The sequence below is a fragment of the Pelodiscus sinensis genome, chromosome 4 (genome assembly GCF_049634645.1).
Source record: "Pelodiscus sinensis isolate JC-2024 chromosome 4, ASM4963464v1, whole genome shotgun sequence".
NCBI classification, from domain to species: Eukaryota; Metazoa; Chordata; order Testudines; family Trionychidae; genus Pelodiscus; species Pelodiscus sinensis.
Window position 1 is genome coordinate 8,018,731 of NC_134714.1, and position 23,341 is coordinate 8,042,071.

At 41.8% G+C, this 23,341-nt stretch overlaps 1 protein-coding gene across 5 annotated transcripts in view; it reads right to left on the reverse strand.

Annotated features, from left to right (window-relative positions):
• The window catches only part of DDHD1 (DDHD domain containing 1), an 85,457-nt gene that overhangs the window by 40,753 nt on the left and 21,363 nt on the right, over window positions 1-23,341 (reverse strand). For 3 of the 5 annotated variants that reach the window (XM_075926219.1, XM_075926220.1, XM_075926223.1), the window contains exons 3-5: window positions 22,441-22,542; window positions 13,826-13,954; window positions 11,709-11,856 (exon numbers count right to left, since the gene is read on the reverse strand). In XM_075926219.1, coding sequence (XP_075782334.1) covers window positions 11,709-11,856; window positions 13,826-13,954; window positions 22,441-22,542 — 379 coding nt within the window. The remainder of the gene's footprint in view (window positions 1-11,708; window positions 11,857-13,825; window positions 13,955-22,440; window positions 22,543-23,341) is intronic. The other 2 variants (XM_075926221.1, XM_075926222.1) reach the window with 1 other exon arrangement.

The window sequence follows — 23,341 nt, forward strand, 5'->3', positions numbered from 1 at the left end:
ACATATTCCTGTGCATCCAGAAATATAATCTATGCTATCATGTGCCGAAAGTGTCCGTCTGCTATGTACATTGGACAAACATCTCAGACACTTCGCCAAAGGATTAATGCCCACAAAACAGATATCAGACAAGATCACAAAGAGAAAACAGTTTCTTGCCATTTTAACCAGAAAGGACACTCTCTCAATGACTTAACCACCTGCATTCTGCTACAAAGACCTTTTACATCTGCACTTGAAAGGGAATTCTCTGAACTGTCATTCATGTTAAAATTCGACACTTTCCAAAAAGGACTCAACAAACATTTGAACTATCTCACCCATTACCAAGATAGTTTCCCCAATTATCACCTCTAATACCATTAACTCACAAACATCCCACTCTCCCTACCTCTAATATCATCAATTCACAGACACTTACCTTCCTTCCTTCCTCCCCCCCTCCCCCCCGCATCCTCCTCCTGTTCTGCAATGTGATTTGTCCTTTTCATATGTGTTCATTTTTTTAAATTGTATCCTTTGGTATATATGGTTGTGACTACTTTCTTCCACTATTTGATCTGAGGAAGTGGGTCTGGCCCACGAAAGCTCATCATCTAATAAACCATCTTGTTAGTCTTTAAAGTGCTACATTGTTCAAAGTGGTACTCCACAGGCTCTGAAGGAAGCTCCATTAGTTCCTCCTCTGAAGGATGTCTCTGATATGATGCCAAAAGAATAATGCAGTGGGGGTAAATAGAGCAAGAGAAGAAAGGAAATTCTCAGATTTCCTGGGGACATTCTTAAGGGAAGGAGAAAGAAGGAGATACAGAATGACCACAAACACCTCAACTACAAACTGATCTAACACTAGCAGATAAGCATACTATGCTATTGCTCACAAGAGGTCTCCAAATAATCTTATTTGGAAGACTAACTTTAGCCCCACAGAATTTCCATTTTCAAGATTACCAAGACAATGCAAGAAATTCAATAAATATATTTATAATACCTTTATTGAGATATCTAAGTAACCAAATCAAAAGAAAATACACTTGACTAAACAAAAAGTTCACCAGACAGCACAAGACATATGGAAAGTTAAAAATCTTAAAATCTAAAGACAAATTCTTGAAAACACTCCTTCAGTAGAGACTAGAGAAGTTCTCGCCTCCTCCAAGAAACTGAACAGTTAGTTAGTGCCCTACTAACAATACGTTCAGAAATACTAACATCAATATTGAACAGATAGGATGCAATCAGCTCCTAGTTTCAAACAATGGGATAAAGCACAGAAGCATCAAACATGCATAACGCACAGAATTCCACACAATAAGTACAAGAAATTAGGATAGCAGAGTAACACCTTTGTGAAATAACTGGGTCCTAACAGTTGCAGAAGGTAAAGGAATCACACAATGGTAGCAGTTGCAAATATAAAAAGCAATACAATTATAAACAGGAATAAAGTCTTAATTTAAAAAGTACATCAGAGCCCTTTAAGACTGGGATGATATGTCGTCAGATTCTGCAGGCTTCTTTTGACCAATTATGTTACTAACCTTTGCTGGGTTTTTAAAGATGTTTAGTTGTCTGATAAAATTCACCCAATGCTTGGAAGGTTATGGGGCCACAAAAGTCAATCTCATTTCATGTATCCGTGGATCTCTTCTTTCTTTTCAGAAGCAATGGGGCATACTCTAGGCAAATTGGAACCTTCGCATCATGGAATACTGAGTTTCCAGAGGCCCAAGTTGTGCGCAGGATTCTATTCCTGTTTGGAAGGGTTTGGCATATTACTAAAACAACCCTTGGGCAAGCTGATGAAGAGGATTTCCTAGTTAGTCTCCATTACAGACACACCCAAATTTGGTGAAACAAGTCCATGTGAGCAACTCTGTCAGCGGTCACCAAAAAAACCAACACCCCCCCACACTATTACTTTTTTCATTTTTCTCAAGGATACCAACAAAGCACATTTTCTAGTTTGATATTTATTTCTGGATTTTTAAAAATTAATATCACCTTAAGGCTGTATAGACATTGTCCAGTCACTATTAACACAAGTCCAAACTTGTGTTAAAGGCAAAGCTTACAAAAGCACCTAAGTTTCATTTTTAAACAAGATTTAGATCTGGTCTACAACTTAAGAACTAGATCAACCTAGCTACATCACTCAGGGCTGTGAAAAATTCCATAACCTGAACTCCATACTTAGACTGAGCAAATCCCCAGGATAGACATGGCTAGGCTGGTGGAACAATTTTTCCTATCAAACTTGCTACTGCCTCTTGATTAACTACTGATTAACTACATTAATGGAAAGCCCCTTCTATTGAACCACAAAGAGTCTACGCTACAGCTGTAACTGTAGTATAGACAAGTCTTTAGAGACGTATCTTCAAAAGGATTTATGCACATTTGAAAACTTCACCAGAAGTCAGTGGTCCAGATAATTCCAATTCTGGATAAGGCTAGCCAGTGCCTCAGTCACTGTAGAAGAGTTGGGTTTAAATTTTAGGAATGATAAACAACATCATCCTGTCAGTTAAAAATATATATATATATACAAAAGGAACATGGAAAAAAGAAACTAAGCAAAAACTACAATTTCTTCATTTATAACTTCTCAAATCTTTCATTTTATATAAAAATATCCTGAATTTCTAGTTTGCTTTTTTTTTTTTTTTAATTTCCACTTTCACCATTTCAGATCATGTTGCAATCAAGTTCCTCTGAACGGGTGTAAATATTTTTCCCAGATAGATTACACATTGGCCATATGCGTGTGACTAAACATTTAAGCCACTAAAAACATTGCAAGTCAATTTACAACCAGCTACGATGTATTGTTTTGTTATTTTTGCCATCCAGTAAGCATTCATGTGCTATCCATCTCAATGTTTACAGCACGAGGGCAAAAACAGCCACAAATACACAGACTTTCAAAAGGTCCTGAAAGTGGACCCAATCCCTACTCTCGCTGTCCCACAGCAGCAGTGCCAGCTAAAGCTTCTGGACATACAGTTCTCTCATATACTGAAACTGCTTAGTAAATAGCCTAAGCAGTCAATGCAAGGGTTCAATGAAGGGTTCATCCGCATAAAGGAGCTTCCCTCTTTAATTTTGACAAAAATAAAAAAAAATTTCCTTGGAGCAGGGGTGGGAAAAAGCCACTTAGTGGGTTGGATCCAGCCTGCATACGGCTCTGATCCAGCCCGTGGGGTTGTTCCAGGCACCGCTCCCTCATGCTTTGCCTGGCAGCCACCCATCAGGTGCAAGCCCCTTACATAGATGCAATTGAAAGGGCTCGCAGCTCCTAGCCCCACGCTAACCCGTTGCCTGGGAGTCAGGGACACGCGAGCCCTTTCAACTGCTTCTATTTAAAGGGCTCATACTTTCCTTGTGATTGGCAGGCAACAGCCCTAGAGAAGGCGCGAGCCGTTTAAATAGAAGCAGTTAAAAAGGCTCCTGTGAACCAGGTCCCAGGCAATGTGCTATCAACAAGTCCTTTTAAAAGCAGGAATTGAAAGTGCTCGCAGCTCCCATCTCCAGCTAAGGGAGCCGCAGGGAAGGCACAAGCCCTTTCAACTCCTGCTATTTGGCCCCTTCTGGGACAGCCTGTGACCACTTCAAAAATTTGTGAAGTGGCCCTCGTCCAAAAATTATTGCCCATCCCTGCCTTAGACAGACAGGGGTGTACATCAGGATGCATAACACAAGGTTTATAAAATGAACAAATGAATAATTTGTTTATCATAAGGCTTCTTTTTGCTCCTTCTGGTTCAACTGACTTGAGAATTTTACACTTTTTTATTAGATAGTACTTTTCTGTAGCAAGGGACTGAATTGATAATACCAGAATGAAGCGACAGAAACTGATCCAAAAACAGGTAAACATTTTCTTTTTCCAATTACAAATGATCTGGTTAAGCATCTTGTAAGTCAAATTAGGTGGAAGTGATTATTTTATTTAAGATTTTATATACAAAGACAAAAGAATATTAAAAATGGATGCAATGCAAAACTTGAGACATTTTGCTACACAGATATTATTTTATGTATATGAAATGGCGTACTGAAAATAAATATTTTGGGACACATCCCTGACTGAATTAACCTTGTTGTCTCTAGCCTTATTCTTGCCCGCATATTTATACCTGCCTCTGGACATTTCCACTACGTGCATCTGACAAAGTGGGTCTTTGCTCACGAAAGCTTATACTTTGTCACTTTTGCAGATCTAGACTAACACGGCTACCCCTCTGATCCTGAATAAAATTACAGTGCACTTTCATTCAAGCCCTCTATGTAAACCACCTAAACAAAGGGAGTCACTAACAGCACTGGGAGCTTGTTTAAACTAGCATTTTACAGCACTATAACTTGATGCGCTGGGGGGGAGAAGTGTGTGTGTGAGGAGGGTGGGGGGAGTTCCCAACCTTAGTGAAGAAGTTACAGTGCAATGAAGAGGCCGTGTAGACATGACCTAAGGTTGCATTCTCGGCTTGGCCATAGGGTGACAGGAGTAAATTATTAACCTCTGGGTACTTCATTTTACTCATCTGTAAAGTGGGAATAAAACATCCTTTGTAGGAATGTTGTGCATGTATATTAATGCACAGGGCTTAGAGAAAGCTTCATCTATCAAGGACCATAAAGTCTTCTATTTTTTCTTCAGAATGAAACCTGCACATGTAAGTATAGATAGAACAGCAAAACCAGTAATTAATTCCGCAAGAAGTATAAATGCTAATGTGACTCAAACCTTGGTTAATAAAACCTTGGGGAGGTGTTTCTGCGGGAAGAGAGATGACCATCATGGGCCCAGCACATTCTTTAGACTTCTACTGTTCTTGGTTGTGTTTCCACTATCTGGCTGACTGGCTGGTGGAGAAAGGAATGCTAGAAAAGGCCAAGGAAGTGAAATACCTGGCTCATTTGGGTGCGCGCACCACCCTACCCCAGCAGACAGATTTGCAGCTAGCTCCACTGGAGTTTGCACACTAAAGTCAACAATGTAGACACCGCAGGAAGGGCAGCATTTTGGGCTGATCACTTGAACTCGGAATCTAAGGGGACAGGGGAGCTTGGACTCACGCAGCTAGGCTAACTTGCATGAGGATCAGAATAGTCTCATTGACCTTGTGCTCCCCCCTTCTGTTTGTGGTGTTCACCTGTTCTCTCATCTTACATTTAGATTGCAAGCTTTTGGGGACAGGAGATGCCTGTCTGCGACACGTCTGCACAGTGACTAGCAAAGTTGGTGTGTGGACTCCAGCCACTACCCTAATCCAAAACCAACACTACTACTAATAAAAATAACTTTATAAAAAATGCAAGTGAACATTTCTAGTTCTTGTTCTACCATCTGAAGAAATCTGTTCTGGTCACCAGATGCCGTTTTCAATGACTCTAACAGAAAGGATTTTTAAAAAAGTATTTTAGTAGACACATCAATAAGCATTTACTTTGCTGGAGACAAAGGCTTCTTGATAGGTCTAAGTAATTTTCAGAATGAGAGAAGTGGTGATGACCATCACTGATTCTACTAATCTTCAAAAGTGTCCTTCATTAAAGGCCATTTGATCACCTCAGTTTGCAGAGATGAAATTTAACATTTTGAAGGCATAAGTCCTCAGCAATATAGATATTCTAGAGATCTAATCAACCTACTTGTAATGTCCAGAAAAGCTTCTACTCTAAGTCCTACAAGTGAATGTGGATGATTGGGCGCAGAGAACACAATCTGAATCCTATCTAAGCAACCTTCCAAGGCATTCTGAAATTTTCTCTTGTAGGTTTCCACTGGGACTGAACTGTGGCTCTCCATGGCTTGATCTACCCTGGAGCAGAAGTCAACCTAAGATATGCAACTTCAGCTACATTAAATGGGTAGGTGGAATCAACGCATCTTAAATCACTGTCTACACAGCAGGAGGTCGATGGAAGCAAATAACCCTGTTGGCTTCCTTTACTCCTCCTCAGGAGCAAGAACATTGGTGCAAATGGAGGTGCCCTCTGAGTTCAATTTAGCATGTCTTCACTAGACCCGCTAAATAAAACCCCGGAAGATCAACAGTAGCAGCATCAGTCTTTCCTGCAGTGTAGACGTGCACCATGAGTCCAAGTGACAGCATGAGAGGCATCTGACTACAACAAGAAATAAAGGGAGAGTGGAAGCCGACTATATCCAGTTTATTTTATTAGTAAATTTTCTCCCCCAATGTGTTTTGGTCTCCTCAGGATTTACTGTCTAATACACATCCTGTAAAATTCTAACCACTCAGGGAAATTATCCTTAATATAGACTGTCCAGATTAACGAAGCTTTCATTGTGAGAAATGAAATTACTGACCAGGAATATTTTTTCACTTTTGGCAGTTCTTTCAAAACCAAAACATTAAAAAGCAGATTTTGCATAGAAAGCTCCACTTTCCAAAAAGTTTGAAACCTAGTCATTCATTATTTAATCAAGTAAGTTTGCTCCAATACTTCCTCAGAGATTCTTCATGCAGTACATCAGGTTCCTCTCACACATCAGTTAAAGAATACTTTTCAGTAGTGGACAGAAACGGACAGTGTAGGATAAACTGAATTAATGTGGCTAAAATGTAATGCGGAAAATATATGTAACTTAAAATGCCCCTGCTCCTTCTTGGTTTATATTAGGGATGTTAGATAGCGGGTATTTGAATAGCTGTGTAACTGCATGAAATCTTTGCAGGTACGCGATTATTCAATAGGCCCAGGGGGTGAGGCTGGCAGTGAGTGTGCTCCTAGCCCCGCAACCAGGGAGCCCCCTGCCAACCTGTGCTTCTGCCTCTGTATCAGAGGCAGCAGTGTGGATGGCAGGGGAGCCAGTTTAAAAACCAGCTCCCTCTGTCCATGGGGAGCTCGGACCCCCCGCGGACAAGGGCTGCTGCTGAGAGGACAGTGGGCCTCGCAGCAGCTCCCCTGCACTACTGCTTCTAAGAGTCAACAGCGTGCGTGGGGGTAGGCACCACCAAAGAGCTGGTGTTGCGGGGGAACTAGCTTTTAAGCTGGTTTCCCCAGCACCGGCTTCTGTTCCCCCCTCTTGCTGCCTCTGTAAGGGGGTCTGGAAATGCGAGTAGTAGACAAAATTAATCGATGAGCCTAGGCTGGTCGGTTAATCGTCTAGTTGACTACTCATCGACATCCCTAGTTTATATCATGCAGTTATGCATTAGATATCTAATATACAATTTCATGAAAGCATTTAAAATTATGTGGGAAACACTGTTCAGTACCAGCTGCAGTGGACATTCTAAGATGAACTGGAAGAACTTTTAACTAGTTAAGAGGCTTTTCTCATCTGCTATCATTTTTTCCACTTTACTGACAATTAGATCCTGATTAGCTTTACTAGAGCTTAAGTACCAAACATTTCACTTCATTGAGTCTGCAAGACAATCCCCAGTTGAGAACCTTAAAACACCATTAACTATCTGAATATCTCAGTTAAAAAGGGAAATTTAAATGAAGCTACCAGTGAAGGTAGAGTTGTCCTTATGAAAGACAGACAACTATCAGAAGTCCTGTCAAGCCAAAATGAAAATTTAAAACTGACAGCATCCTTGATGTACTTAAGTTGTTTCAAGGGATAGAAGAAAAACATACCAGGTACACAATGTCTCTTTGATCCAAGTAATTAACACCTGGAAATCTACCAAAATAACAATTCTGGAAAATTTATTCCAGAATAGTTCTCTCAGTAAAATTGCCAAATGTAGACAAAAAAAGGTCATCAAAATTCTGAAAAAGTTAAATTCGGGAATGAAGCAACCTGCAAAAATTAGAAATAATCAAGATAAAATACAATTTTTCCTGAGGGGGAAAAATGCCAGTTAATAGGCCCAAGGGAAAAAACTACTACCCTAAAAGAGCAAGAGCCATTGTCAGCTTCAGCAAAACTGAACACTATGAGCAGGTACTAATCTAAAAGAACAAAACACAAAAATATCCATCCAAAGAGGCCCAAAAAGTTGTGTAGGCAAATTAACAGGATAACAGATTTATTTTCCTTATTTAGGATTTTTCAAGATTAAAATCCCAGGAAGAGAAAGGTTGGGTCACAGGGAATCTTAGGAGATCCAAAAACAGGTGGGATGAATTTTCCAGAAAGACAATATTAAAGAACATCTTTACAGTCTCACATCTTTGCAGTGTAATCCAGTGTTACCATGCAAACCACATAATAAAATTATGCCAATAACTATCTTTATGAAATCAGAAACCTTTAACATTTTCCTACATAAGCAATAAAAATCTAATCTTCTATGCTACCCAGACAGAACATATTGCAATATTTTGTTTAAGTGAATAATTATTCTACCTGAGCACAAAATATTGTCCTTTCTTACATTAGTTTTGTAGCTAATATCAGCTTTGACAGTAACAGCTTGTTGTGTTAGCTACTGTGCTACATTTAGATAAGAAACGTGTTTAAATATTACAGCGAGAAAAAAAGTTAACAGATACATCATGCCACATATCTTTCAGAAGACTATTTTATTTGGAACTGCTTTCCATTGACAGTGACTTTCTAGACAGTGCTTGGTCCTGCCATGAGGGCAGGGGACTGGACTCAATGACCTCTCGAGGTCTCTTCCAGTTGTAGGATTCTGTGATCTATAACCTATCTAGCCATTTTCAAGATGACTCCCATCAGCATTGCCTTTGAGCAACTCACAAAACAAAGACAAGATTGCACTCCATATTTTACTGCAATACATACATAACTTTTAAAACCAACTTTATAAAGTTGAATTTTCTTTTGACCTTTGCAATGAACACCACCTAACCAAGCAATGGTAACTACTGTCAGAGTCAGTGACTTGAAAATAGAGCACACTACAGGAGCCTTGACCCATCCATAATCTACAGCTAAAACATCCTCTAAATAGATCAGTGTGAAAAAAACTCGAAACTTTTAAAAACAGAAATTCAAAAAAACCTGAGCAGTAAGGCTGCTTTTTTTAAACCATGAGCAGAGGTGTAGATTGAATCTGACTTAAAAATAAAAATAGGAGATTTATAGAAAGGCATACCAGATATAAGCAGAAGTTATAATTTATATTTCTGCCAAGATCATCCTCCAGCTCCCACAATGGCAAAACTCATAGAAGGATGCTCTTGAGGAAGAAATCTCCTTGTGGAGATCGCCAACATCAACCCATTCAAAAAAAGATGGGGTGGTACCTTTCTCCCTGGCTCTTTAAAAAAAAAGGGGGGGGGAGCAACCCAGCTACCACCCAAAGAAACAATCCTGTGGGGACCAACAATGTTTGTGGTGGACCCAAGGAACATCTCCTCCCTAATTTCATTGGAACCATCTCCACAGAGTCCTTTTATAGTTGCAGCATATTTGGGATGCTCCCGAGGGAAGACTTATGGGAAATGATACAATCTGAGGTCGTATTAGGCTTGTTGGTGATTATCTGCAGGGCTGTAGAGAAACAGTGTGTGTGTACTCTCTGGTAAAGGCTTGGCCACTGACCTACCCGCTCCTGCACCCTATCTCTATAACGTACCCCGAACTCTACAGAGGGGCCACCGCCAGCCAGGTCTGAGATGGATGATGAGCTCCACGTTTCATGCAGCAAAGGGAAGATCGCCACTAAGAGTGACAACCCTCTGTGCTGTTCTAACAGGCCTGTTGTCTGCCTATAGTGTGCACAGAGCATGGCTGCAGACAGAGATTCCTTTTGAGCCACACCCATTTAAAAGGAAGGGATATTGGACTATTTCCCCTTTATCACCACCCTCCTCCACACTTTGGTCTTTAAAACCCGGACACTCTTACAATATTTCTTTGTCTACTTCGTCTTTTTACAGCAGGCAATACCTGATTTCACCTACCTTTGTGTTTCTAATCGAGCACAAACCAAGGTGACTCATTTGTGCAAAAATGTCAGCACAAATATCCATTGTATGCCTCGTTAATGGCTACATGGATGAAGCCAGATGATTACAATGTTCTTGAACAAGCTCACTCAGAAAAACGATAATGACAAAAACTCCTATCTGTGTGGGTTCATGCTTTTCACTAAACCATAACTATCATGTCCATATTCTAAATCGTCATTAAAAGTTTAAAAACTGGTTAAACACCTGTCAGAGCTAGTCCCTTGGTGTACTTTAATCCTGCTTAAGTGCAGAGGGTTGGACTCCTCTCGAGGTCCCTTCTAGCCTTATCTTTCTATGAAATGAAATTATTAAAATAAATGTGATTTTACCCAACACTAAGACTCCACAACATTTTTTTATGTTGTCTAGCAAAGAGCCCCCCAAACTGAAATTCCATGCATCAGTTTTCTGAGTCCCAAACATGTCTCTCCCTCATGCCCAACAGCCCTTGAACATAGCGGAAACCTAGCTTCTCCAAAGACCTTCCCAGAGCCCATGAGCTCAAGCTTGATTACAAAATTATGTCTGGGAATCTCAGCTAAATTATTAGACTGGCCAGGAAAACAAGTTCTGAGGCTTCTGCTATTACATTTTTATTACCAAACTAAATGAAACCTTTAATAAGCAAACCAATCTTACACTCTTCCCTTAAAAAGACTCCTCTACTCATTTCTCACATGGATCCCTCAGTATTATACTGAGCTGCCACATCAGACTAATACAAAACTGCACTTTCACTTTTAGAATAGATGAGGCACAACATGCTTGAACAGTCAAGTACACTTTTTGAAGAGACAAAATGCTGATAACCCATTCACAATAGATGATTTTAGGCCCAGCCTTCATAGACCAGGGAAGAGTCATGAAATCGGCTACCACTGACCACAGCAAGTCTGACTGTCAATGAGCGTGTGTACATACACTTCAACATCTCCACAAATTCATAACATTCCCTCACCAGTTTCATCAAAAGATGCTTAAGGAAAGGTCTGGCTGTCATTAGTGAGCTTTGGATAAGCGCTTCCCATTCCAGCACATCTCTACGCAGAATAATCTTGGCCCTCTAATGTCAGCGACAACACCCAGACTGATTCCTTATACTCCTTCTCCACGCCAAGATCCCTTCAAGCTCACCTACTATTCTGCCAGTCAAGGACACAATGATACTCCTGCTGATATGAAGCAAGGGAACCTCTCTCCTTACCTGACCAAGTAAGCCGGTAACCTCCAGTTCTAGAAATCCTCTGCCCTTCCCCCAGGACTAAACAGGCCATGTCTCTACGAACAGTGCAGCACCAGTGAAATGTGTCTAGTGAATACACTTTATGCCAGTGGGAAATAGCTCTCCTATCAGCATAAACCAACCACCTCCATAAATGGGTTAAGTTATATTTTGCTGGGAAAACGCTCCACTGTCAACACAGCACTGTTGACCACTTATGTCATCATAACTTATGTCACTCGGGGGGAGGGGGAGAGATATTCACATCCCTGAGCAACATAAGTTATACTGACATAGGTTGTAGTGCAGACATAACCTTAAAATCTTGGGCTTCTCCCAGGCACTGCTCTAACTAGGCACTAAAGTTTAAAAAGTGCAGTGAACATTTGCACATCCACAGTATTAAAATAAATGGCCCCAGAGAAAAGCACATCTGAGATGGCCCCAGGGAAAATGACACTGAATGCTCGGCTGTCATTTATAAACTACTTGATTTATGTCAGCAGAGTCCTGATAGGTCTATTAGAGCCTCATATTAATGTTAGAATTGCTATTGCACATATAATAAAGTACTCACATAGCTGTGTTTTTGATTATCCTTCCTTGGTCCATTTTCTGCCCAATACCATGCACAACAAACACAATGTGAGTAGTTTGCGATGGCTTGTCTTCTAATGTAGCTTCTTCTACATAGCCTCTATGAAGCCTGGTCCCACTACTTGAAGCTGTAGGAACAAAAACAAAAAAAACCCCACATTATTCTGGATCACAGTTTTATTTCATGAAGTATGAAACCTCTATATACACTACAAGAGGCGGGACTAGTAGAAGAGGAACCTGCTTCAAACTGGAAGATTGCAAATGATATTTTGCAAATAAAACATTTTCAAAAATCAGCACACACAATACACAGATTTTCAAAGTGGCCTAACAGATCTGGATACACAATTTCCATGACACTGATTAGTTACTCATGTCATTGCCAGTGAGGATTTTGCTAATTTCACAGCTGTTTTGGAAAACAAATGTAAAGCAGCTGAATAATGCACTATTCATTTTGTAATACAGATAACTTAAGCATATAAAAAGTTAATCATTACGTTTCCTCTAGTTCTACAACACATCTTCAGTGGTCAGTATACGTAAAGATTCTTGGCAAAATCTTTTCTGAACAATGGGCAAGAAAGTATCATCACCATGACTGATACACAAGTCCCTCCTTCATCCATGAACGGAGCTGAAAATTTCAAAATGTTAAAGGTTTGTTCTGAATTGGAATCCTGAAATCCTTTGTGAAACAAATGTCTCCTCCACACAGCTCTAGCCAGGAACTCTGCAAACTCAGTCTATCTGAAAAAATGCCTGAATTATACTTCCAGCTGAATAAGTCAGGGCTATCTCGCCCCCAGCTTTTGGAAGATCCATGTCCTGTTTTGGGTAGCAGATATCAATAAGCAGAAAGGATTAGTTCCAATGCAGCGTGTTATTTTCAGAATACATACTGAACCTCTCTAGACTGGCAACATCCGTGGTCCATCATGATTTTAGTTAGCCAGATGTCCACTTATCATGGGTGTGGCCAAGTATCCTATGGTCCCATAAAGTTTGTTTACAGCCTCTAGTCCTGGCTCTCAGTGCTCTGTGCTGTTATTTAGCAGTAATTTACACTTAAATGACCTCCCGTAGTTCAGCAAATTCTCTGGTTCGGCACTGGACACTCAAGTGGTTCAACCTGTAATCTCCATTTTTGCTAGGCCTTTTCTACACAAAATCACATCTGATGTGATCTGAACGTTTCCTATCCCTATGTTATACTTGGATGACTGAGGCACAGAAAGGAAAGCCAAAACTATCAACTAGTTTTGGTTGCCCAATTGGAGATGCTTAGGCTCTGATTTTGCAGTGTTCTTAGCATTTTGTAGTACTTTTTGTGTTCAGGGCCAAGCTCCATTCACTTCTTTTGTAAAACAGACCCCAGACATTCAGAAAATAAGGACACATGGTGGCCACCTGTGCACATTTTGGTTTAGGCAACTTGCCCAGAATAATAAAAGAACCCGCTGGGGCAGGAAAAGAATCCAACTATCCAGGGCAGCAATCACCTGCCTTCACCTTTCACTTGGTGAATCTCCTGCCTCATTTAACACACATCTTTCAATTACAGCAACAAAATGAGTCAGAGTCCTATGGACATCAGCCTCCTTTGCTATAGAACTTACACATCCCTACAGCAGGGACATTCTGTGCAGTGAATGAGTCAGGAGTCCAGTCAGAAAGAAAACAGTATGTAATCATGTAATGAAAGACCACTGTAGTACCTACATGGGGGAGGGTGTCAAATTAAGGTTGCACAGAAAACATTCATTCTTTTCTTTAACTTGTGAATGCTTTACTTTGCAATCTTAAGGTTCTTTTTAATGTTATATGAAACCATATCAGTTATTTGGTAATAAGGTGCTTGTAAATCTGTTTTATACTTCATTACAAATGTTCCTGGCAATGTAATAAGACCTTAGAGTTATTCCCTCATAAAACTGCAATGACAAAAATTAACTATGCATCAAAAATTTCAAACTTGATAATGGATGGAACCTGGAATGTTCTTCTCACAGCATTAAGTAAAAAAAAAAATAATAAAAAAAAATTAAGGCATTAATAGTTACAAAATTATTTACAAATTCTGAGAAGTATTACCTTTGGAAAATCCCAATTTCTGCGTAACAGTTCTTGCAATTTTAGATGTTGTTGCATCGCTGTAAAGATATACTTCATCTACGTTGTGCCAGTCCACGTGGTTGCGACTCAACTTTAAACTGTGAACAGCTGCAGCAAAAAGGAATAAACCTTGAATTTAAAATTATATATATATATATAAAAACTACACCCAAAAATTTGGCTTTCAAAAGCCAGATAAGAGAGAGATGCACAAAGGCACGTCTGAACACTAGGTTTCTGTTTGCATTCATATATAAAGTTATTTCTTCTTACCTTGAAATATATTGTGGATCTACCAAGCTGTGAAAATTGGGCAGTTCCTCTTAGAAATCCCCCCACTCCCTTTTATTTTGGGGGTGGGGTGAGGAAGAGTAGAGTAGAGTCTCCCTAATGAAGAATACACTTAGCATGTACGCGCACACACACACGAATGCTACAAAGCTTTCCAGGAGCAAACACAAAAATTAAGATCTATACCTACAAGAAGAAAGTGTTGGCTGATAGCCGCACCACTGAGACATCAGGGAGCCGTGATATATTCATGTCCCAAAACAATGCAGTGGTAGGTGTACAATTGTGCCCATATCAACTCAAGCCTTAGGTAAGCCTTTACACTCATGCCATATTTTTTCACCGTTTTTACAGCTCTTAGGTGCTATGGCAGGGATGGGAAATTTTTTTTTTTTTTTATGAGAGTCCACGCCAAGATTTTGGAAAGTGGTCAAAGGCTGCACTTTTCTATGGAGGTGGCTCCTGGCCAGCAACCCTGCAGGACCCTCAAGCAGGCTCCCTGCCTGCTGCAGCACCAAGCTCAAAGTGGCTGGCTGCTCCATGTGCCTCTCTGAGGCTGAGAGATTGTGCTGGGGGCAGGAGCAGCACGCGAAGCCTCCCCCTCAGCACAGAGAGCCAGGGCTGCTCCATGCTGAAGAGTCCCAGTGGGGTGGGCAGTGGGCTGGATTAAAATGGGATAATACAAATAATAAATAGTAGTAATAATGAACATTATTTCATGGATCCATTACTAGCACTGAACGTTGAGCGCTAACTGCAACCGATATTACAGCTATATGCAATGACTTTAGAGCCATACCTTATTACGTTATGAACAGTTATGTATCTTCATGGGCCAGTGATTGTAGGCTATTCTGTGGGATGTGGAGAAGAGTTACCAGGGTGTGGAGGGGGGATTGCTTTAATCCCTAGGATAACAAACAGCCCCAGAAGAGTACCACCTCCAGGGGTGGTCTGCATATACTGGTTCCAACAGTTCTTTTCAGAGACATTCAAAGGAAGGACATTAGATATAAAATTCTGAGCCTAAACAGGATCACACAGGATCTTCTTTTTGATTCAACACACAGACAGGATTTTGGGTCCTAAGGAGACCCCAACCTTTACTGAAAGGGTGGAAATGGTTAGGATTATTATGAGCACCCCATGAGATGGGCGAGTCCTGGTATGCTTTTTAAATGTACAGAAAACAAAGTTCCCATATGCTTCCTCTGTAATGCTTTTGCCCTAAGAATAAATGTAGTTTGCATTATGAAAGCTGGTTGGTAATTCACACACACTGCTGCAGCCCATGGGGAAAGGTCAACCATGGTTGCTGGACTAGGCCTGCTGGGGAAATCACAATGAGGTACAGAGGGACTGCACCCTAAGCCTGGAAGGAAAGAGAGGCCTCTCCATCTGAGAGAGGTGGCCAGGAAGCCCAAAACTTTGATGAAGGCTGAGGGATGGTGAGGATGTAGCTAATCCTGAAACAGACATATACAGTGGCAGCTACGACATTGGGGAATTCCCAGTGAAGTGCTAACAGCAGCAAAAGCAAGAAGTGTAGAAAGAAATAGCAGAGAGAAAAATCTGTCTTCTCAGGAAAGGAAGAGAGAAAAGAGAGATGGTAAAATGAGTTATGGACACCTCAACAAAGCCAGCTAATTGAGATATACAGAGGAAGGCAACTCAACCCTGAAGGAAAAAAAAAGACACGTCTAGTCACGACTTGCTCTGAGGACTAGAGAAAGAACATTCAGCCCACTGGCAGAGACCAGCAGGAAGAGGAAATCTTGGAAACACGAAAGGAGAACAGGGAAGAGGCTGACAGAGGCAACAGCCGTCTGCCATCTGGACTGAATGCAGCACTGCAGCAGAGATCATAGGCAGATCAACAATTAGAGCAAGAGAAGCTAGGAGGAGGAGGGGGAGGGGAAGGGGGAGAGAAAAGCAGCGTCCGCACAAGAGGGACAGGAGGACAAGGAGTGTCAACATGAGCTTGAGATGGAGAGTGCGCCAGTAAAACACTGATCCAGTAGGTGGAGCCAGACTCCACATACCCAGTAGATGGCACAGACTCCAAATTATTTCCTTACTTTAGGGAATGGGGTGACAAACGTTTTCGAAATGCTTTAGAAATGGGATGTAAACAAACAAGGACGTGGAAAGTTGTCTAGGAAGGCCTTTGACCAAGGGTGGGCAATAATTTTTGCTTACCATAAGTGACTGCTGGTCAGCAACACAAGGGCCACCTGCATACCATGGTGGCCCCTCACTGCTCAAAGCTGCCGGCAAGTGTATCTCTGCACGTCCCTTGGAGGAAGGAGAGTAGCGGATCTTCCTGCACCCCCGCATCTCCCCACAGCTCTCACTGGCTGGTTTCTGGCCAATGGGAGCTGTGAGGATGGTGCTTCGGGTGGAGACATGAAGACCTGCTGCCCCTCCTCTACCCAAAGGGTACACAGAGAGATACTTGCTAGCAGCCTCCAGCTATGGCACTTCTGCGAGTGATGTGTCTGGGACCATGGCAGGCAGGCAGGCAGACTGCCTGAGTGCCCTGATGAGCTCTGGGACTATTTCCTCTGGCCCCTGTCCAGAGGCCAATATGTGGAGGGCCAGATCCTGACTGTGGGAGGGGCCTTAGACCTTTCACCCATATGGACAGACTGCAATAAAAAACGAGTTCTATAAACAAGCTTTCTTGCACAAATTTAAATTGATTCCCCCCCATCCCAAGAAAACAGGATAGGAACAAAGATGAGGTTTCAACCCAGATTAGGGGTTACATAAGAAAATAGAGAACTGGTAGTGAGGTTACCACATGAAAGTCTTTGATTTCTTTGTCTATCCCAGGGATTTAGACTATTGAGTAGGTACACTAATGGGTGAAATCAAAGATAATTCCAGTCTAGACAAACCCTAAGGCAGGAAGATCCATTTTCAGGAGAGGAAAGAGCAATGACCCTGAGCCAAACAAGTCTGATTTAGCAATATCACCAGTCCTCAATAAAAAGCCTGGCCTAAACGTAGGCAAAGCAGGTTTTTTATGCCAGGGGAAGAGGTATCCTCGATTTCCTATTTGAGGTCACTGAGGAGGATTTCTTTCAGCTTTCAATAATTCATTCTGGGTAAGCTTAAAACTATTCTGCCTCCACGGCTGCAGTTTAGCATTTAAGTCAATTATATTACAAAACAGATTCACAAGAATGAGCATTCATGCCCGTTCCTGCTGCTTAACTTTTGGTCTCACGCTGTCTGAGAAATCAAATCAGTGAAAGGTTAGCAATTAATTAAGAGGATGAAAACATACCCATGGCACAAAACTGCTTTGGCAACAATTAAGTGAAACTACATAGTTACTCTGGATTATTGGCTCCAAAGCACAGAGAAGTTTTAATCTGATGCTAAAGAGAGGCAGAAAAAAATGAAGAGAAGGTATGTGGATTTAAGATGACCGTTATCATGTGCAAAAGGCCACTTTATTCAGTCATTCAGTAGATTAATGAATGATACTTCCATTTAAAGTTGGCCACTGTAATCTCAAAGATTCCATGCTCATTTTGTTTCTAAGAGCAGAGATGGCACTGTGTCCAGGATGCTCTATTTGGAACGGAGAAGGGAAAGGAGGTGCCATGTCATTCTTCACCATGACATCACAGAATTCCCTGTGCGCACACTTGTGGCTCTGAGTAGGATCAGGAGGCTAGGAGGGCTGGGGACAGAGACAGACAATATTCTGAGATATCCCTGTGGAATTCTTCCCTCCCAAAATCCACAACCATATTTATCGCGTGCCAAGTCTGCGATCGCTGAGACTGCGTCTAAGGTTCATGCTATGGAACATCACGCTGAAATGAGTCTCCGAAGAAGCTCGGGATCAACTTGGAAACATGACCCTTATACAAAACACACCATTATGTTTAGGCACTGTACCAAGTTGGGGTGTGGGTCAGGCAACAGGGCAGTGGCAAGGCCTGTGTTGTGGAAGTCTCTTGCTTTTGGAGAAATGGTGACTTGGGCTTGCAGAATCCTTGACCTGTTCCTAGGATAAAAACTGCTCTCTTAATAGAAGGATTCCACAGAAACTTCACACGTTTCCACTACCATTAGTTGGGTTATTTCTACATGGGGAGAATGAGGCCCCCCAACATTTACTACTACATTATTCTGCAAAAATGTATAGACTGAATGGCACCTTGTTTGCTTCCCAACTGTCAAAGAGAAACCAAGAGTCACATACACATCTATTGTAAAAAAGCAAGAAGCGCAACAAAATGTCTCTGCATATTTAGCACGGTATGTAAAAAAATATTTAGCACGGTATGATGTTAAAGGTTGAGGCCTGTTTTCACCATGAGCAGCAAGTAGCACGACCACTAATATTCACTAGAATTGTAGGAGTCCATCACATGTGAACGCACTATGTTCCCTTACAGAAAAAACCTTTACAAATAAATATTTGAAAAGCATCCGTTCATCTTTGACTTTCTAGCCAGGCCCTAAGTGGAGAGCAGCAGTCAGCAACCTCTCTGAAGAGGCATGCCAAGATTTAACTCTCTGGCCCCAAGCCGTGCCACCCTCCTGGGAAGAGGGGAAGGAAAGGCTCTCTCCACCACGCACCTTGTGGACTATCTGGTTCAATGCAAACCTTTCTGCAGACCACCAGTTGCTAATGGAAACTCATTGTTCATTACATAATTACGCCTGAGCCATTTTGCTAGTGCTGCAGCTAGGGAGAAAGGTTTCATTTTTAAACACACTAAGCGTTTTAACTTTCCCATGTTAGTTTATCCAATGTCATTTTAAATCAAGTAAAATATTAATTTATGTCCAACACAAAAAGTTTCAATGTTCTCTTTATTTATGGCAGGGGCGGGGAACTTTTTTGGGTTGGGGGCCACTGACCCACAGAAAAATCAGTTGGGAACCACACAAGTGAGAAGCAAAAAAACTCCTGCAACCCCACCCCCAACCCTCACTGATGTGGCCCCCAACTAAGACACCTCACTCCTCTGGTGCTCCAGCCCCATTTGGCAATGGGAAGGGACACAGGAGGACTGAGGTTTGGGCCTTCCCTTAGGCCAGATTTACTTTTCTGGGGTTCTGGAGTTAGTGGATTAAATGGACCCCCTTAGTCTCTGGGGTGGGAACAAAAATGAGGAGTTTAGTGTGTAGGACGGGGCTGCCCAGTGATCAGGATGGGGTTCAGGAGGGGGAGAGTTTGCGAGGCCTGGGTGGCAGGTAGGGTGCAGAAGCAGATTGGGAGTAGGGTGTCTGGCCAGGGGGAGGAAGCAGGAGCAAGGGAGGGTGCAGTCTGCGGCCAGCAGGGAGGGTGCAGGAGCAACAGTGGATGCAGGAGCAGAGAGCGGGTAGGTGTCTGGCACGGGGAGGGTACAGGAGCAAGGGAGGGTGCAGGAGGAGGCTTGGGAAAGGGTATCTGGCCAAGAAGCTGGAGCAAGCTGAGGGTGTGAGGTTTTGGTGGAGGGAAGGGAGTGGTGAGGGGGATTGGCATGTGGCAGTCTGGGCATGAGGGGGGACGCTTACCTGGCTCTGCACCCCCTTAAAGCAGAGAAAGCCTCCAGACAGTGCGCTGCCATTCTCCCAGTGGGGTGGGAAGGGAGCTCAGCCCTCCTCCCTCTACATGGGGGACCCCAGGGCACAGTGGGACCCCGACCTTCCCTGCCAGACCTGGCTCGCTGCCAGTCCCCCCGGGGGATATAGAGAGGGGCAGGGGAGAGAGAGTGGCAGCGCACAATCCCGCAGTGCCCCAGCTGGGCTCTGTGCAACTCCTGCCAGGGCTCAGGTGGCAGCTGTAAGGTGTCCAAGAGCGGTTCCTCGGCGCATTTTGCCTCAGGCCTGGCCGTCCCTTCCCCTGGCAGCAGTGGCTGCTGTAATAAAGAACAAGTGGCCTCCTGCACATGGGAGGAGGTGGCGCAGCCAAAGTGCAGGCCCCATGTGGTGGAGGCAGTACATGGGGAGTGAGGGGGCTGCGCAGCACACGGCTGGGGGCAGTGGGTGGTGTGGTGGCCAGAAACTGTGTGCCACTGGAAACCAGCCCAGCTGCCTGCCAGCAAAGCTCTGATGGAATCACCTACAGTCCCTCCTGAGGGGACGGGGAGGCTGTTACTGCTGTGCCGCGCTGGGGGCGTAATGGCAGTGCATGGATATACTTCTCCGCAAGCTGGGGTCCCCATCGAGCAGTGAAATGTCCGGCAGGGCTTTCCAGGACATTTCACTACTTGACGGGGTCGACGTCTGGATGTGGCGGGGAGGCTTGTGCACCAATGGAAATCAGCTCGTGCGCCAATCATGGCAAGTGTGCTGTAGGTTGCCAACTCCTGGTGTAGAGTTTTTATTTCGGCAATGAAATCTACAAAATTCAATCCAGATAAACTCCTGAAGTGCTGTAGCAATTCATGTAACAACTGTTGCAAGAAAGAAACCCTCTTTGATCAGATATAGGAGGACCCTTTAACAAAGTGATTTTTAATCTTTATCTCTACATGCTCACATACTATATATTTCTTATAAAAATAATTCATTTTGGGATTTTTGTGGATAATAGTAACAGGCTTCATCACCAACCACATGCAATATGTTGAAGGAGATGGAGATGCATTATGAAATTTAGAACCAAATTCTGCTCTTCATGCATGAATTCCCAGAGACAGCAGCATGAGTTCCACTAGAGGTAAAATCTGATCATTCGTCTGGACAATCTGAAGTCTTGATACATAAAGTTGAAGCTAAAAATCTCTGCAGGTCTAAAATGCAGCATTTAAAAAAAAAAAAAAAAAAGCTTTGCTATTTAACCTAAAAAAGACTATCATTCTTAAGTAAATTGGGCTGTTCTACATTGTTCTCATATTTATATTGTACCTCATTTTATTCCTCAGCATATCAATTTGTTAGTGTCATAACATGCCACTTTAACAGCAACTTTTAATTAGTATCTGTTGTAGATTACAATGGCACATGTTTGGGTAAACTCAGTTTTACTATTAGCACTTTATTTCTAGTACACAGGTTAAAAATTCAGGACAAAAGTACAACTATTAAATGATTAGGGACCCAGTCCAACAAAGATTTACTCATGCTTTACTTTACATACTGCAAGTAATCCCAAAAGACTTTGTGAAGTTAGAAAGGTCAACTCTTATCCTCATATATGGGAATCCTTGTTGAACTCTGTAAAGGGCTTTTGAGTTCTGTCAATAAAGAGTAGTATATGAGAGCTAAATATTAACAGTTTGCTTTCATAGATTTGCATTTTGGACTTAAGGAAAAATGCCATTAAAGAAGTTAGATTTTGCAATATTTTATGTGACAAATGATAGTCTTTTGGGTCAGACATACTTAAACACTTCTATGTCCAGGTCATGCAGAAAACAACAATAACTTTACAGTACCATCCACATTTAAATTGTAGGTTTTAGGGCAGCTTTTCAAAATCAACAAGTATAAGGCTAATTCTTCTCCCCATGCAGTCGTCTGAAGTTTACCATTGGCTTAAAAGGGAACAGAGCTGGGCCAATGCTGAACGGGACTTGAAAACCTATCCCTAATCAGTACAGTTTTCAAGGACCCATCCTGTTTATGAAGTGCATTCATTTTACCTCATGGGGGTTCAATTAGTTGAAGTCCAAGTTGCTTTTTCTGAGGAATAATTTCCTGATCCCTAGAGCAACAGCATCCCCCTTCTCTTTCAATTGCCAGAAGCCTCACTTCATGTCAGTGCTGACTCTCATTGCAAAATATTTAAATAAAAGGGAAAAATTCACACAGTGCAATGAAGTTAAAAAACCTACAGAGAAACCTATATTTTAAAGCATCAAAGCAATTTACAATGATTTAAAGAAAATGAGAAAAACATGATGCATATTATACAAAAAAGCAATCCTATCTAATGTCCACCTTTATTTTCTTTAGCTCCTATTTTTTCTGACATAATTCATCTCTAGGTTTCATCCAATTGTGACTAAGCTCTTTGGTGCAGTGACTCTGTCTTAATGAGTAAAAAGCACTATATACACCAACAATGCTGCAAATGTTTATATTTTTCATGACTGTCACAAACATTATAACAAAGTGCTAGCACAAATATAGTTAGTTTCTACTTTTCTCTAAGAGTCACAATGCTTCTACTTTTCTATGAATAGTCCAAATATTTTTCCTCCCTTTCCGAGGGAAGATGACATAGGTGTGGTAGAAGAAATGGATGCACAGAAATCTAACACATTTCACTGGAATATACAAGCTATAATTTAAAGCTTCCTAAGCTAGAAGGAAACTACAAGAAAAAAAATCTACAGTTACTGTACCTTGGGAACGCTTTCGTTTAAGACATGTAGCATCTGTACTCTCCTTATATCCTCTCCATTTGAACAGAGAAGGGAGGGAGAAGGGAGGGAGGTGGTAGGCAACTAAAAGTAAAAACACTGAGCTTCAAAGTAAAATTTAAAAAGGGGTATCATTTCTCTTTTCATTAGTATTATCATCACTAAAATGAATGGTCAGATCAGGCAAATATTACTCAAAAATACTGCAAGCATATATTTTCTTTTTTAAAAACAGATTTTGTAGCAAAAATGTCAGTTCATGTTAGCCAAATGTTATTTCTTCAGTTCTCATAAAACACTTGTGTTATCCTGGGTATGGCACATCTATCATCAGGAAAAGACAAACCATGCCACAATGCGATTATCAATCTCAATCAGTGTGTCCTTGTATTGGCATGAGCAAAACCAAAATTTAGTATGTTTGTGCAATGAATAGTGTGCAGGAATCTTAAAGGCAACCTGCAAACATTAAACAAGTTAGTAACTTTAAAGGACAGCTACTGGGTGCCTCTCTCAGTAGTACGAGGACATGGTGATCAGAAGTTAGTTAGGCTGGAATATCCTAGTTTCCCTGGTCCATTAGATCGCCCTATAAACCGCTAAAGACAGCCCAGCATCCATGATGCTTGAGATATCCCCTCCATTCCTGAACAGCATTAGAACTTCCCCACAGTGGTAAGGCAAGTCCATCATTTTCGTAAGGGTTTCATTTTATTCCTTCCAGAATTTAAAGCACGACTATTGAAAAGCAAGCCTTAGGACTATTTTGCAACAGTTGATGGAGTTACCTTGCCCCCACAGGGAGGCACATGCGCTGTTCAGTTATGGAAGGGACATTGTGAGAGGAATGAAAGTTCTGGTACCTCACCGGGTGGAAAGTTCG